General features: G+C 51.2%; 1 protein-coding gene across 1 annotated transcript; it reads right to left on the minus strand.

Moving 5' to 3' along the window:
- Nucleotides 1-3,900: 3,900 nt before the first annotated feature.
- CNGA2 (cyclic nucleotide gated channel subunit alpha 2) lies at nucleotides 3,901-9,777 on the minus strand. Its single transcript, XM_006059664.4, has 5 exons — nucleotides 9,654-9,777; nucleotides 8,925-9,095; nucleotides 7,778-7,885; nucleotides 6,559-6,665; nucleotides 3,901-6,211 (listed from the first exon to the last, which is right to left on the minus strand). Exons 1-5 carry the CDS (start codon nucleotides 9,689-9,691, stop codon nucleotides 4,809-4,811), a joined length of 1,827 nt encoding a protein of 608 aa, XP_006059726.3. The 5' UTR covers nucleotides 9,692-9,777; the 3' UTR covers nucleotides 3,901-4,808.
- Between the last annotated feature and the right edge of the window lie 4,808 nt (nucleotides 9,778-14,585).

The following is a 14,585-nucleotide window of genomic DNA, read 5'->3' on the forward strand; positions in this document are numbered from 1 at the left end:
GAGGAGAGCCCACCACCCTTTCCTGAAGTCCATGCGCCCTCTGGTGGCCAGGTTCCTTGTCACTGTGCACCGGGGGCTTCCTGGGTCAATGTTTCCAGAAGAGAGGAACCTTCTGCCTTGCCCACCGCCTTCCCCAACACGCCGCCCCCCGCCCCGAGAAGGGGGCAAGAGATCACACTAACTTTAAGCTCCAGACTGAGGGACAGATAAATAGTGCTGAGTCTGGGACTTAGGCTGGGCCAATGTGGGGGCGGCCGTCTGCAAGCCAGGCAGGAGCCACTGAGGGTCAGACTGAAAGGGGAGGGGAAGTGGTGGGCAGGAGAAAGGGCTTCTGTTTTCTATAGAACGTCATCAACGCAGAGAAAAGCAAATTCATGACCATATACCAAGAGGGCAATTTACCTTCGTGGGTATGTTCAGAGGAAAAGAAAAAAACATTCCAATTGAAACATTTTTTAAGAGCAGGGAACTTCAGACTGTGCTGAATAAAAACGACACATAATGGAAAATGTACTTCAGTTCTTATATTACAGCCAGTTATGGGAGAGAAGCGGGGGTGGCGGCCAGAGACAAGCAGGAGACAGTCACGTTGCTGTAGAGAGAGCAACTGAGGAGGGGGCTGGGCAGGCTGACAGAGAGCGCAGAGAGGAACACTGTCTGCCTAGGGTCCACAGCCAGGTGCTCACATGGGGCTTAACATACGTGCCCACATACACACATTCACACGCTCACACGCCCCAAGCTGCATGGATATTCCTGCTGTTGCTCCTTCATCCTTTTCTCAGTGAACAGTTGGTAAAGAATCTGCCTGCAATGCAGGAGACATCAGTTCGATTCCTGGGTCGGGAAGATCCCCTGGAGAAGGGATAGGCTACCTACTCCAGTATTCTTGGGCTTCCCTGATGGCTCAGCTGGTAAAGAATCCGCCTGCAATGCGGGAGACCTGGGTTCAATCCCTGGGTGGGGAAGATCCCCTGGAGAAGGGAAAGGCTACCCACTCCAGTATTCTGGCCTGGAGAGTTTCATGGACTGTATAATCCAGGGGGTTGCAGAGAGTCCAACACAACTGAGCAACTTTCACTTTAAACTGTATTTAGATGAGAAGAGATCAATTGCCAAACAGTCACTGGCAGTCTGGGTGCAAGGATGTCTCACCTTAAAGGCTTTGAGTCTGTGAAGGCTCAGAGAAAGAGGAGCTGAGTCTTAGAAGAAAAGGCAGAAAAGACTGATCCAGGAAGAGGAAACAGCATGAGAAAAATCCTAGACACCTAAGAGAACATAGGCATTCAAGGCACCACACACACAAAAAAATGGGTGATTAAACTTGAGGAGGTCTAGGGAAAGGGAAGTTGGGAAGCAAGTGAGAGCTGAGAGCCCTGAAGTCTGCATCTCAAACTGGTGGGCTCCCCCTGTGACCCAGATGTGTCACTTGCTGTTCCCAGGGGAAAACCAGATCCAAAATGCAATGTTCACCTGGTTGATGTGGACTGGAAATCAGGCACCTGTTGGTGCTGGACTGAGGGTGAAATGCTGCAGATGTCTTGCAGAAACCAAGGTCATATTCTTCAGTGCAGTCATCCCCCTGCCTCTGGGCCCAGTGCCATCCTAGGGCTACAAAACTAACGTCTACTTCCAGTCTTAGCAGATTGTGGAAACTGATGGCCTTAGCACAGCCTTAGCCATGTGAGTCTGAGCAAGCATCTGGCTGGGTCTCCAGGGATTCCAATTCCTAGTGGCCTAGCCTCTCCGGAAGTGAAGGGGAAAGCCTTTTCTTTCAGTCCTATACCCTAAGGGAGGGCATTCAGAGAACACTGGCCCATCACAAATGCTGCCACCCTGTTGCTGCCACTCTTAGGGGCCAGGGCCTAGGCATGGAACATGTTCCAGATCTCTGCAAGTAAGTCTTCTCCTGATTACCATTTACCACTGTAAGCTACAGAAGAGGTCAAGAAATTACATTAAATTTTAAAAGAAGTCTCTCTAAAAGAATTAATTCCAATAAAAATGAATGGTGACACCAAAATTCAGGCAACAAAAGAAAAAATAAACTGGACTACATCAAAACTAGAATTTTCTGTGCATCAAAGGACGTGATCAACAGAGTTAAAAGGCAACCCATGGAATGGAGGAAATTTGCAAATAATATAACTGGTTTGGGTTAATTTCCATAATATATAAAGAACTGCTACAACTCAACAACAACAAAAGAAATAATCCAATTAAAAATTGAGCAAAGAACTAAATTGACATTTCTCTACAAAAGAGATACAAATGGTCCAGTCAGCTGCATACAAAGAGATGCTCAACATCAATAATTACATCAGGGAAGTGAATCTCAAAACTACAAAGAGATACCAACTCACACTTATTAAGATGGCTATTGTGGGGAAAAAAAAAAGCAGAAAGCAACAAGTGCTGGTGAGGATGTGGAGAACTAGGACCCTTGTACACTATTAGTGGGAATGGAAAATGGTGTAGTCATTGTGGAAAACAGTATGGCGTTTCATACTATTCAAATTAAACATTGAATTGCTCCATGATGCAGCAATTCTACTTCTAGGTATACACTCCAAAAAAGTGACAGCAGGAACTGAAACAGACAATTGTAGACTCAAGTGCACAGTAGCATTATCCATAGTAACCAAATGATGAAAACAATGCAAGTATTCATTGATGGAGAAGTAGATAAATAAAATGCAGTCTATCCATAAAATGGAATGTTATTCAGCCTTTAAAAAGGAAGAAAATTCTGACACTGTTTACAACACGATGAACTTTGAGAACATTATGCTAAGTGAGATAAGTCAATCACAAAAGGACCTATGTTATATGATTCCATTATGTGACGTATCTAGAGTCAAATTCATAGAGGCGAAAGGCAGGATGGTGATTGCCAGAGGCAGAATGAGGAGAGGCTGCTTACTGGAGACCGTGTTTCAGTTTCACAGTTTGAACTGAGTTCTGGAGATTGGTTGCACAGCAACGTAAATATACTTAACAGTACCAAATTGTACACTTTAAAAACAAAGATAAATGTTAAAATTACGGATAAATTGTGTGTGTACCACTATTAATAGAGAGATAGAGAGAGATAACTGGTATACACAGAGACACCCAAGTCTGCAGCTAGATCTTCCTGTACACTAGTTAGCAATGTCCTTCAGGCTCTGGATCACCTAGTGGTACCCACTCAAGTATCTATGCCTTCAGGAGGGCCTTCCCAAATCCCCAGACGTAGCCTGCATGACTGTAAAGACATGGTTGCTGGTAAATGCAAGCATAGGAGTTTGGATGTGCTCGCTTATCACCCCAGTGAATAAACTTCTCCAAACTCCTCCTTTGTGCCAGGCATGTCTCCAAGGCTGCCAGCAGAGCAGTGAGAGAGGTTGTCTTGGCCCTGCCTGCAGAGAGCCCATACAGAGAGCACCAAAACAGACCCCACCGTGTGATAAAGAGCCAGGACTGAGACTCACGAGCAGCCTAGAGCAGCCTAGAGCCTAGACTCATGATTGCCTAGTATGGGAGCTGATTCAGACAAGGGAACCTTCTCCCAAAATGTGGTACCTGAGCTGAATACAGAAGGACCAGTAGGGCTTAAAGTGAAAGTGGCTCAGTAGTGTCCGACTCTTTGCGACCCCATGGACCCCATGGACTGTCTCCAGGCCAGAGTACTGGAGTGGGTAGCTTTTCCCTTCTCCAGGGGATTTTCCCAACCCAGGGGTTGAACCCAACTCTCCCTCATTGCAGGCAGGTTCTTTTACCAGCTGAGCCAGAAGGGAAGCCCAAGAATACTGGAGTGGGTATCCTAGCCCTTCTCCAGGGGATCTTCCTGAGCCAGGAATCAAACCAGGGTCTCCTGCACTGCACACAGATTCTTTACCAACTGAGCCATAAGGGAAGCCCTAGTAGGGCTTAGACATGCAGCAAAAAACAGCAGAGGGGATTCCAGGCAGAGTCTTGGGTAAGGGGAAGAGAGAAATAAGGGGGAAAGAGATGGGTTGGGAGGAAGGAAGGGAGAGAATCTTAATAGCAGAGTGGAGCAATCACCACAAAGAGTTCAGAGGAATTTATTAACTTGTAAGTGTCTCTACTGCAGATGTTAACTTGAAGAGTCATCCACCCACCATCAGCCTCAGGGCCTCCTGAGAAACACTCTGCATAGAGAGGTGATGGCCAGGCTCCTGCCCACCACCTTCTCCAGGTGCCTTGCCTGCTGGCCAACTGCTAGTTCCTCACTCCGTGCCCTGGGGTGGATTGGAGACCAGGAGCATCCTCCTCCCCCTGGTTCAGAGAAGACCACAGGGCTCCCACTCTGGGTTGGCAGACAGGTGGAGGAATCAGCAGAGCAGGACTTGGAGTGAGCATCTCCTCCCTGCCCCCCTCCACACCTTTTGCCTGCCTTGGGAAAAGGACACTGGGACCAGTGCTGGATGTCTGCAGCCAGTGTTCTAACTACATACTGCTGCAGGGAAATGGAAATATTCAGAACACATATTAGAAAAGAATCAAGTAGGAGGTAACTAGATGCAAAAGAGCCTGGAGAGATGCTCCTCTTCTCTTTCTTCCTCAAACTTAGACAGGCTGAAGCTTCTGGAAGCCGAGCTAAGCACAGTCTGTGCCCTGCAAAAGATTAGCTGTTAGTCGGACTTGGAGGAGGGCTTCTGGATGATCGAGCCCTAAACCTTCCAGCAGAGAGGCTTCTGGGAGAATTCAAGGGAATGTGGTAATGCCTATATATGTGGGGACCTACACAGCTCTTCCAGCCCTGGGGTCAAGGCCAAGGCTGGCGGGGCAATTGGGCCAAGCCATTATGGCTTCTCGGCAGGTGGCTCCGGGCTGTTCATCCCATCTGACAGGTAGTCATCCTCATTATTCTGCTTCATCTTGATTTCCAAAACTGTGATGCGCTGCTTGAGCTTCTGCTGGGCTCCCGTGTACTCGGCCAGCAGGCGGGCAAAACGAGTGTACAAGGTGTCCATGTTGGTCTCCAGCTGTTCTAGCTTTTCCTGCACATCTACCTCCATGCTGGCTGCCACCTCATTCTCATCCAACAAGCCCTCCTTCATCAGAATCTCCCGGCCTCTCTCCTCCAAGACCCTCTTGGCATCAGGGTACTCAGTCACAGCTTCCATAAGATCATCCTTGGACAAGCAGAACAGATCAGAGTAGCCAAGACTGCGGATGTTGGCTGTGCGCCGATTCCCCATTTTGCTGCCCTTAATATTAAGGATACTGATCTCTCCAAAGCAACTCCCAGCTGAGAGCAGGGCATACTGAGTGACACCGTCATCAGCCACCACTGCCAATTTTCCCTCCTTGATTATGTACATCTCCTTCCCAATATCCCCCTTGCGGCAAATGTAGTCCCCAGGGCTAAAGACCTGAGGCCGGAGCTTTAATACCAGTTCCACCAGCAGGCCAGCCTCACAGTCCTGAAAAATGCGCACTTTCTTGAGTGTGGACAGGTGGACGTTAATGGCTATCTCAGCCCTGAGCTTGGCTGGCAGGTTTTTGAGGACTTCCCGCTCATCTACACTCTTCTTATTGGTCCACAAGTAGTCAAACCACCTAATGACCTTGGCTTCCATCTCCTTGCTGACCTTTCGGAACTGCATATAATGTTTGACGGCATCAATCTTGGCCTGGAACTCAGCCCGGGTGGCATTCATGTTGGAGATCATGGAGCCCACATTTCCCACGATGGTGGCAAAGATGAGGACACCAATCAGGAAGTCAAAGATGACAAACAGGTACTCCTCATCCTTTACAGGGGGTGGTGTTTCCCCAATGGTGGTGAGGGTCAGTGTAGACCAGTAAAGGCAATAGATGTACTCCCTAGACAGGTAGCCATACTCAGGGTCAGTGATGTTGGGGTAAACCCAGGTGTCTACCCCAAAGCCGATGGACTTGGAGATGGCATAGTAGATGCAGGCATTCCAGTGGATGATGACCAAGATGTAGAGGATCAGGTTGCTGATTCGGAAGATGTTGGGGTAGCTGGTGCGTGTCTCAGTGCGGTCAAAGAACTCAAACATGCGGGCAAAGTGTAGCAGGCGGTTAAAGCGCACCTCAGGGTTGTGGATCCCCACAGCAAAATAGATCAGGTCTGTAGGGATGATGGAGGCCACATCCAGCTTGAACTGCATGGTGTGGATGTAGTTGTCCCGCAACTTCTTGGTGTCTTTCACCAGTAGCCCCTGCTCTAAGAAACCTAGTGGAGACACAAGCCAATGTATATGACCTCTGACTTCGTACCTGTCCCTTCTAATAGACTAACGCTCAGGAAGGAGCATATGATCACTGAACCCTCCTTCCCAAGAAGGGTATAGGAGGCTCGCACCATATAGCTGGCCATAAGTATCCTAAGAGATCACCCCCAGATCCAAAACTCACTGAGCATGTAGGGAAGTTGAGATTCAAAGAGGGAAAGGCATCAGCCTGTGTCCCAGCTAGATAGTTGAGGCTAACACCATGCCAAGGGGATTTCCTGAGAATTTGGATTCATGCCTTTGGACTCAGGGGTCATGCTCCTGCCTGTGCATCCCAGTTATCACTTACCTGTGCGCAGTCGGATGAAGAGGTCTGCGATGTAGACCACATCTGAGACGTAATCCAGCACCAGCCACACTATGTAGTAGCCTTTCTGCAGGTCACTGAAGCAGGCTCTGCAGGAAGACAGTGCTGAGCTTCACCCTCAAAGCCATCCAATGACTCCTGAAGTCCCCAAACTGATTGGCCACCACAAGCAGAGCTTGGGAAGGCCACCAGGGGCACTGATGAGTCACAGTCAGTCTGTTGCCCAGAAGACATGGATTCACAAGTAACTCCTACTCCAACCCTTATTATACATAGACTTTGCTCCTGAACATTACTTGTCTATCTGACCCACTGGACTGTGAGCTCCATGGAGACAGAGACCACCTCTTAGTATTACAACATAGCTGGTGCCCCATGTGCTAGCCCAGAGCACATCCTAGCCCAGGATTCAAGTGCTCAACAGAAGTGAGTTGAATGAAAAATGAGTCATTGGAAGAATGCCCACAATACACAGCTGACTAGCCTCCATGTTTGGCTCTTCAACACACACCTACTGAGAACCCAACATGGAGCACTGGCCAACCCACCCGAGAGAGAGTGGTAGCTGGGCTTAGACTCGAGACAGTGGGAATGAAGAGAGGTTGGAGACTACAGGAGAGTGTTAGGAGGAATTGAGTGTTGCTGCCTGGGTGGGTAAGGGCCACGGGAGAAGGCAAAGGAAGGGAGAGAACCCAGGATGACTCAGTGAGTGTACAAGTCAAAAATAGGAGCAGTTAACTCTGACTACTTGGTTACACTTCGAATGAAACCCAGCCCCCTCCCTGGTGCACAAAGCCTGCAGCGCCGGCCTGCACCTGCCTCTCCAACACTTTACCTGCAGTCCTCCAGACCCTGTCTCATCACTCAGGTCTTAGCTAAGGCACCACCTCCTCAGAGAGGTTCACCCTGACTGTCTTTTCTCTAGTATCAGTAGCTCCCTGCCTCCAGTCCCTGAAGTTGGCTTGGGCACTGGTATATTCAGGTTCACTGTCAGTGTTCCCATAAGCCTGAGAGCTCCAGGAGTGCAGAGACCATGTGTGCCTTGTTCGCACATGGTCCCCAGCCCTGAGCACTGAGCCTGGCACCCATTAGTTGCTCAGTTAAAGCTCTGGTGAATGAATGACTGAGGTAGGGTGAGTTCTGTGTCCACAGCTGGACCAGGTTGCTCGGGCCACCCCCTCCCAGACCACTTTCTGCTCACCTGGCCACCAATAGGCACCAGTTGTAGAGGACGGGCAAGGCAATGAGAAAAAGCCAGCGGTAGTACCAGTCCCCTGCTGGGTCCAAGACAAAGAGTTCAAACTTCTTCCTGAGGAGACACACAGAGACCAGGCTTGGGAACCAGCTCCCTGATGTGGCAGCACCCTGGCTCCCAGAGGCCAGAGAACCCTGAAAATGCAGTGCCTTGCAGGATGCCCAGGGTGACACATGGGTTTTCTTAGGGCCTCATTTATGAGGAAGCCACAGCCTGGCACTGGGCATCTAACTAGAGCTGGTGGGTAAGAAACAGTCTTCTTCTGATTTTGACCCTACATGGACCCGTTGGCTCTTGGGCCCTCTGGAGGCCTCTTGCCGAGAGAGTCCATGAGGGCCAGCGCTGTCACTGAGGCAGGCCTCGGGCCCCAGGGAGGGACTTACACAGCATGGTGATGAGGGCTCAGGGCAGGTCCCCACATCCCTCCTGGGAAGAGAGAGGGCCTCTAAGCAAATGTGCTTCCTGCCCATCCCTGCTGTTTGGTCTGGCCTCCAGCTCCCGAATTACTTTTCCAGATGCCAGGTCCTGCCTTGGCGGGAGTGCTTTTCCTCTACTGGTCAGAGGTGGGGAATGTTGGCCTGGCCAGACATCCCCTGTCGCCTACTCCTTCCTCAAAGAAGAGGCCCTCCAGACCTGCCTTCTCTGGCCTCCCCACTCACTCTGTCTTGCTCACTTGTTTCGGGGCCTCCTCCCCTCCACCACCAGCCAGGCAGCCCCCAGCATGGCCTCTTCACACCCCGACTCTGCACTCACATGGGTGCCGGGGTTGACATGGGCTCCACAGCACTCTCTAGTTGCACCCTCCTCTGCACCCTTGGCTGAGTCCTCTTCCCACCCACATCCACGTGCCCTTGCCCCTTGCTTCCTGAGCAGCAGGAGAAACTCTGTGAATCGGTGGTGAAGGTGAGAGGAGCCAGCAGGGGATCCCACAGCTAGTGGGCCACTGGCCATTAGAAAGACTTTGGGCACAGACCAAGGAACATTTAGAGTTGAAAGCACAGCAGGCCTCCCTGGCTGTGGTCTAAGGAACCCCACCAAGCCCTCCCAACACATGCCTGGGGCCCTTCCCACCCCTCAGGCTGGATTGCTGTACTTGGTGCCCTTGCCCTCGCCGTCCTTGTCGCCTTTGCCGTCTCCTTGTTGTGTTGTCACGGTGTGGAGCTCGGGCCCCCGGAAACGCTCAAGGAATGAGTCAGGTCTAGGCTCCTCCTCACGGAAGTTCCTGTTAGCCCACTCTCTGAGGACCCCCACCAGGCGGGCAATCCTAGAGCAGAGAGAGGGAGCGTGAGGCATAAGAGACCTGTGCTTTGGAGAGAGGACCCACGCCCAGGACAGGGGATGGTGCTTGGGCATGACTCAGCCCAGCAGCCTGAAGAGGCTACTCTGGGAAGACTTCCTGTAGGAGGTGCCATTTCTGTCGATTCTGAAGAACAAACACGGGGTCTCTGGGGTAAAATGGAGATGGTGCTGAGGAGAAAGATTTTCTCCTACAAGTCATGAGAAAGATTGCTTCAGGCTTTCTGATTTCCGCATGGAGCCTACAACTCTTGGCTGGAGACCTCAGAGCCCTCCACCTGAGCCCCTCTGCTGGGAAGACAGTCTCTTCCTGACACTGCCACAGGCAAGTCTGAAGAGAAACCTCCACCGGCCCCTCCAAACTTGCTGACAGGGGCCTCCTCTAGAAAGAAAAGTTGAGCTAGGGCAGGGCTGACAGGGCTTCCTAGAAGTCTTGTTAGAAAGGCCCCTGGGGCCGAGAGGACCACATGATCTGACAGGCCCCATGGGAGGGAAGGGATAGTGGCAGGGCAGTGGTGAGACCCACCTGCGGAAGCCACCCCTCCTCGGCTGGGGGGCATCCATCTCTGCCAGTCGCTGTAGCTCTGAGGAGGTGTCATCGTCAGCCGCAGACTGTGGCCTGCAGAGGAAGGAGCAGAATTGACTGAAGGCTTTTTTTGTTTGTTTCTGTGCATGCTTCATCTCCTATTAGCCCTCCCCCTTCCTAGGAGATAACCTAGAAATCCCATGGTCCTTTTAGAGGCTGCACTTGAGCCAAGGATTGTTTACTCTGTGACAATGAGGCAGAGCTGGGAGGAAGTAGCAGGCTCAAGGCCATCTCTGAAATGATCCAGCGTCAACAGACTCACCGGCTGCTGGCCCTGTGGTCATCTTTGCCATTGGCCTTGATGGCAGGAGGGGCATGGTGGTTGTGGTTATTGGCTGGGGAGCTCGTCATGCCATTGGCTTTTTCTGTCATCCTCCATGTACAACCAGGACCCTCACCTGCCAGGGAGAAGCCCAAAGAAAGTTCACAGAAGACCCCAGTACCCACATAAGAACCTCAGGTGAGCACTGAGAACAGCCCCAGGGCCCAGTCAGCAAACCCCGGCTCCCTGCAGTACTGCTATGGTGGTACAGGGCAAGAAGCCGGTGCTATCCCCGCCCTGACAGGTTATTTAAAAGGCAAACTGTGCTAAACTGCAAGGTGTGTTTCTTTTTCTTTTACCGGAATGAATTCTCTGACACGTGAACCAACCAAGCTAAAACAAAACAAGCAAAAACCTATTTCAGCCATCTTCCGGTGACCCTGTTTGCAGCTATCTGGCAGAGACTGAAGCCACTGAGCACCTCCAAACTAGTCGCTGCCCCGGAATTCCTGCCCCATGAGAGGAAATATACCTCCTTGGCCCAAAGAAACTGCCACCTGCCTGCTCAGCTCTCTGGTTGTCCTCAGATGAGAGTCCTGCCTCCCACTGACTTCTTCACAAGGGGCGTGGACTCTGGGGGCCCTTCCTTTAAGCTTCAGTCACATTCTTTCAAGCACCCTGAAGCTGAGGAACAAACAGTGGGTGGGGCTGAGGGTGAGACGAGAGAAAGGAGAGCACCCATGGGCTCTATAAGAAGTGGTACAAGTGAATACTTTCTCCTTTGGGCTATGGGGAGCTTTGCAAGGGCTAAGCAGGAGGATGACAAGGACAGTGTTATATTAGAGAAAGAGCCTTCTGATTGCTAAGTGGAGGCTGGCCTGGAGGGAGCAGAGAGGTGGAGTGATGTGCAGTGGAGAAGTCTGAAGAAGATGGTACAGATGAAGCCCGAGAGAAGGAAGAAGCCATTGGGGGTGGAGATTGAGGGAGAACAAGTGGGCGAGGTCACACAGGAAGAGCTCTGAAGAGCCCCAACACTTAAGAATTGAACAGAGGAGACAGCCACAAAACAGACCAAGAAGGAGCATCCTGAAAAGGAAAAGTCCAGAAGAGAGACCTGGTGTTCCACGTGTGTCTTACACGGGGTCAGGGAGGTGGGATAGCCCTTCCCCACTGAGGCTGCCCTGCCAGATTTGCTCAGAAAGGATGAGCATACCCCACGGATGACCGGTGGCCCCCAACTGCTGGAGCTTCTACTGGAGCCCAGCCTTCTCCAGCTTCGGAAGTGGTCCCCATGGCGACGGCAGGCACATCAAGCTCTGCAGTGAGTGGTAATAACAAGCAGCTTCAGAGCCTCTCACCCGCTGCTCCCTATGGGAATGCGTCACTGGGATGCTAATGAGGGCACCTGAGGGACAGGAACTGGCATCCCTGTGTCCTCATTTGGACCCAAGAGGTGGCCAACCATGGTGACAGAAAGTTCCAAGCAATGCAAACAAAGCTGGGGCCACCTGCACTAAGCAGGCTTTCAGGGCTGGCCTCCTGGAAGCCTGAAGCTGAAGTGGGGCTGGAACACAGGCTCAAGAGTGGTACTCAGTAGAGACCTGTTCAGTGGCTGAATGGCTGGGGTGGAACATTGGAAGTAATGGTCCTGTCCACTGCAGGGGTGTAGAGGACACTGGTGTGGGAGGCGGGACCCAGAGTACAGAGTGAGCTCTGCTTATAGGAAGAAGGCAGAGGAGGCCAAGGCCAGCCCAGGGAGGCTGCAAACTCCAGGCCAAGGACTCGGGGTAGCTTCTTGCTGATAGAGAGCCAGCATCGGCCCTGTTTGCCAGCACTCGGACCCCTCCCATTCTTCCTGGTCATCTGGGATAGCAGTGGCCCTGAGCCCACAAGGGGAGCAGCCCTGGGGGCATATGACAAGTCATATACCCTCTCTGAGTTTCTGGCACCAAGACAGATTCCTCTCCCATGATCCCTGCTTCTTCTCTGCCAGAAACAGGCTCTTCCCTCAGTCTGGCTGCCACCCACACTGCCCTTCAGGAGAACTGCCCCTTGGGCCGCTCACAGCAGGCACCTGGGCTGTCAGCTATCCATGGCCCACAGGTAGCCAGGCCAGTGCTTCTGGTCTACATGCTCGCTCCAGAAAGTTCATCTAGTCCCAGGCTTCATTTACCATCACGTCCCCACCCAGGCATCTCTTCCAAGGTGCCCACCCATCTCTCCAGTCTCTGCCAGGCATCTTCTTTTTTGAGGTGCCTCAAACTCAACCTAGCTAAAACTCAGCTTGACACCTTCACCTACAAAGTGGCTTCTCCTCTAATTTCCTCACCTCAGAATATGGCCTACCTTCTACCCAGTCACCCAAGCCAGAAACCTTCAGTCACCACCTCCAAGCAGTTTCCTTCTCCGTTGATTATCCCCTCTACAAAGTGTCAAAAAATCTTTCCATTCACTGCCCTCTGTCCCCAAGGCCCCAGCCTAGTCTCAGCCTTTCCAGTCACCATCCAGGCCTGGGGCAGCAGTCTCTGACCAGACCCGTGCTCAGTGGGGTCTGGACTGGAGGGGAGACGTGGACACCATCAGGGTTGCTGGCAGTTCAAGCTCTCAGAGGGGATAAGCACTCTCGTAGCATAAGAGCAGAGGAGGAGGCTGAGGGGAGAGTTCTGAGGAGATTATGGAGGACAGGCGTCAGGAGAGGGAGTCTCAGGAAGGGAAGAGCCTGAGATGAGAGCTGGAGCGGCCCTGTGTCAAATGCTAGGGGCCTCACTGGCCACCTCGTCAAAAGCAGAGAGGGCATGTTTGCAGGGTTTCTGATTGAATGGTAGGAGGTGAGGAACAATAGATGGGGAATGTAGCTAACTCTTTCTAGAAGCTTGAGGGAGAGAGAGTGGGAACTGGGACATGTAAATTTGTAAACTTTTTGTGTTGCTATTATTGTTACCGTTGTACAGAAAGGACATAGAGAAGCAAATTAAAAGGTTTGAGGAGGGATTCAATAGACAGTGAAAATATCTGTGCTCATAACCCCAGTTGGCGCTACTGGTAAAGAACCTGCCTGCCAATGTTGGAGATGAAGAGAGGAGGGTTCGATCCCTGGGTCAGGAAGATCCCCTGGAGGAGGACATGGCAGTCCACTCAGCATTCTTGCCTGGAGAATCCCATGAGCAAAGGAGCCTAGAGGGCTACAGTCCATGGGATCACAAAGAGTCAGACATGACTGAGTGACTTAGCACACACATAACCGCAGTTAGGGCTGGAGCTCATGAAAGATGGATAGAATGGGTGGGTCCAGGGAACAGAGGATGTGAAAGGTGACTTATGAAGAACAAGGAGCAAGGAGGGGCTGGATGAACGGGCCGGAAAGGGGAGGAGGTGACAAGCAAACATGTTAGATGCAGCTAGGGAAGAGTGAGAGACAGGTGAAGAGGCTCACTCATGCCAACCCCCAGCATTCTCAGTGAAACAGGAAGGGTTTCATCTTCAGAGGCATCAGGCAGCAGTAGATACACTGGGGAAACCAAGCAAGTGTCCGCTCAGGGCTAAGCTGCATGAGGAAGACAGCAAATATAGTTGGTAAAGACAAGAGATGGACATTGAACGTAGATAGGAGGGAGGCTTTCAAACCAAGAATGCGTGTGTGCATGTTAAGTCATTCAGTTGTGTCCGAGTGTTTGAGACCCTGTGGACTGTAGCCCACCAGGTTCCTCTGTCCATGGGATTCTCCAGGCAAGGATACTGGAATGGGTTGCCATTTCCTTCTCCAGGGGATTTTTCCAGCCCAGGGATCCAACCCCTGTCTCTTTATGTCTCCTGCAGGTTCTTTACCACCTGGGAAGCCCCAGATTAAGAGTAAGACACGCTATTTCCACAAAAAAATCCAACAGCAATCATGGTGCCCTTCTGGCCCTCTTTTCTCCTCATCCACAAGTTGAACATCCAGCCCAAGACTTTTACAGAAATACCAGCCTGGTCCCAAGAATCTCTCGGACGCTGGCTGAAAGCATTCTGAGGCCAATTCCTTCAGAGATGTTAAGACCAGGAGCAGAAGAAACAAGTTAGAAATACAGTGAAGGCTAGAGGCCAGAGCTACTACCTTCCAGTTTGTGGCTCATTCAGGCCTCACTGCTGCCCAGTGCCCTTTTATTCATTCATCCATCCCATGCATATGGCCAAGACACCTGCTGTGCACCAGGCCTCCAAGCGGCTGGGGTGAGAAAGATGAGTCTGCAGAGTGTCTGACCTCAGTATTTCTCCCAGAAAAACAGGGAAAGCCATGAACACAGTTCATCCTCAGAGTCAGTTCTCTGTCCACATCTACTGTGTTTCTCAGCAGCATTCGGCACAGTTTAGACACTCTCTCCTTGAAATAACGGGTTCCATGCTCCCGATTCTCCTCCTGCCTCACTGGCCACTTCTTCTTAGTGCCCTCTGATGAAGCCTCCTCCTCTTTCTTAGTTCTAAACTTTGGAGTGTCCTGAACTCAGTGTTTGAGTAGATGCCTTATCTTTTCTTTCTTCATCATTTCTTCATCTAGTCTTCTGGCTTTAAACACGTCTGTATACTGATGACTTGCAAATTTCAACACCTATCCAGCCTCTCTCCTGGACTCC

This window comes from Bubalus bubalis, chromosome X (assembly GCF_019923935.1).
Source record: "Bubalus bubalis isolate 160015118507 breed Murrah chromosome X, NDDB_SH_1, whole genome shotgun sequence".
Classification (NCBI taxonomy): domain Eukaryota; kingdom Metazoa; phylum Chordata; class Mammalia; order Artiodactyla; family Bovidae; genus Bubalus; species Bubalus bubalis.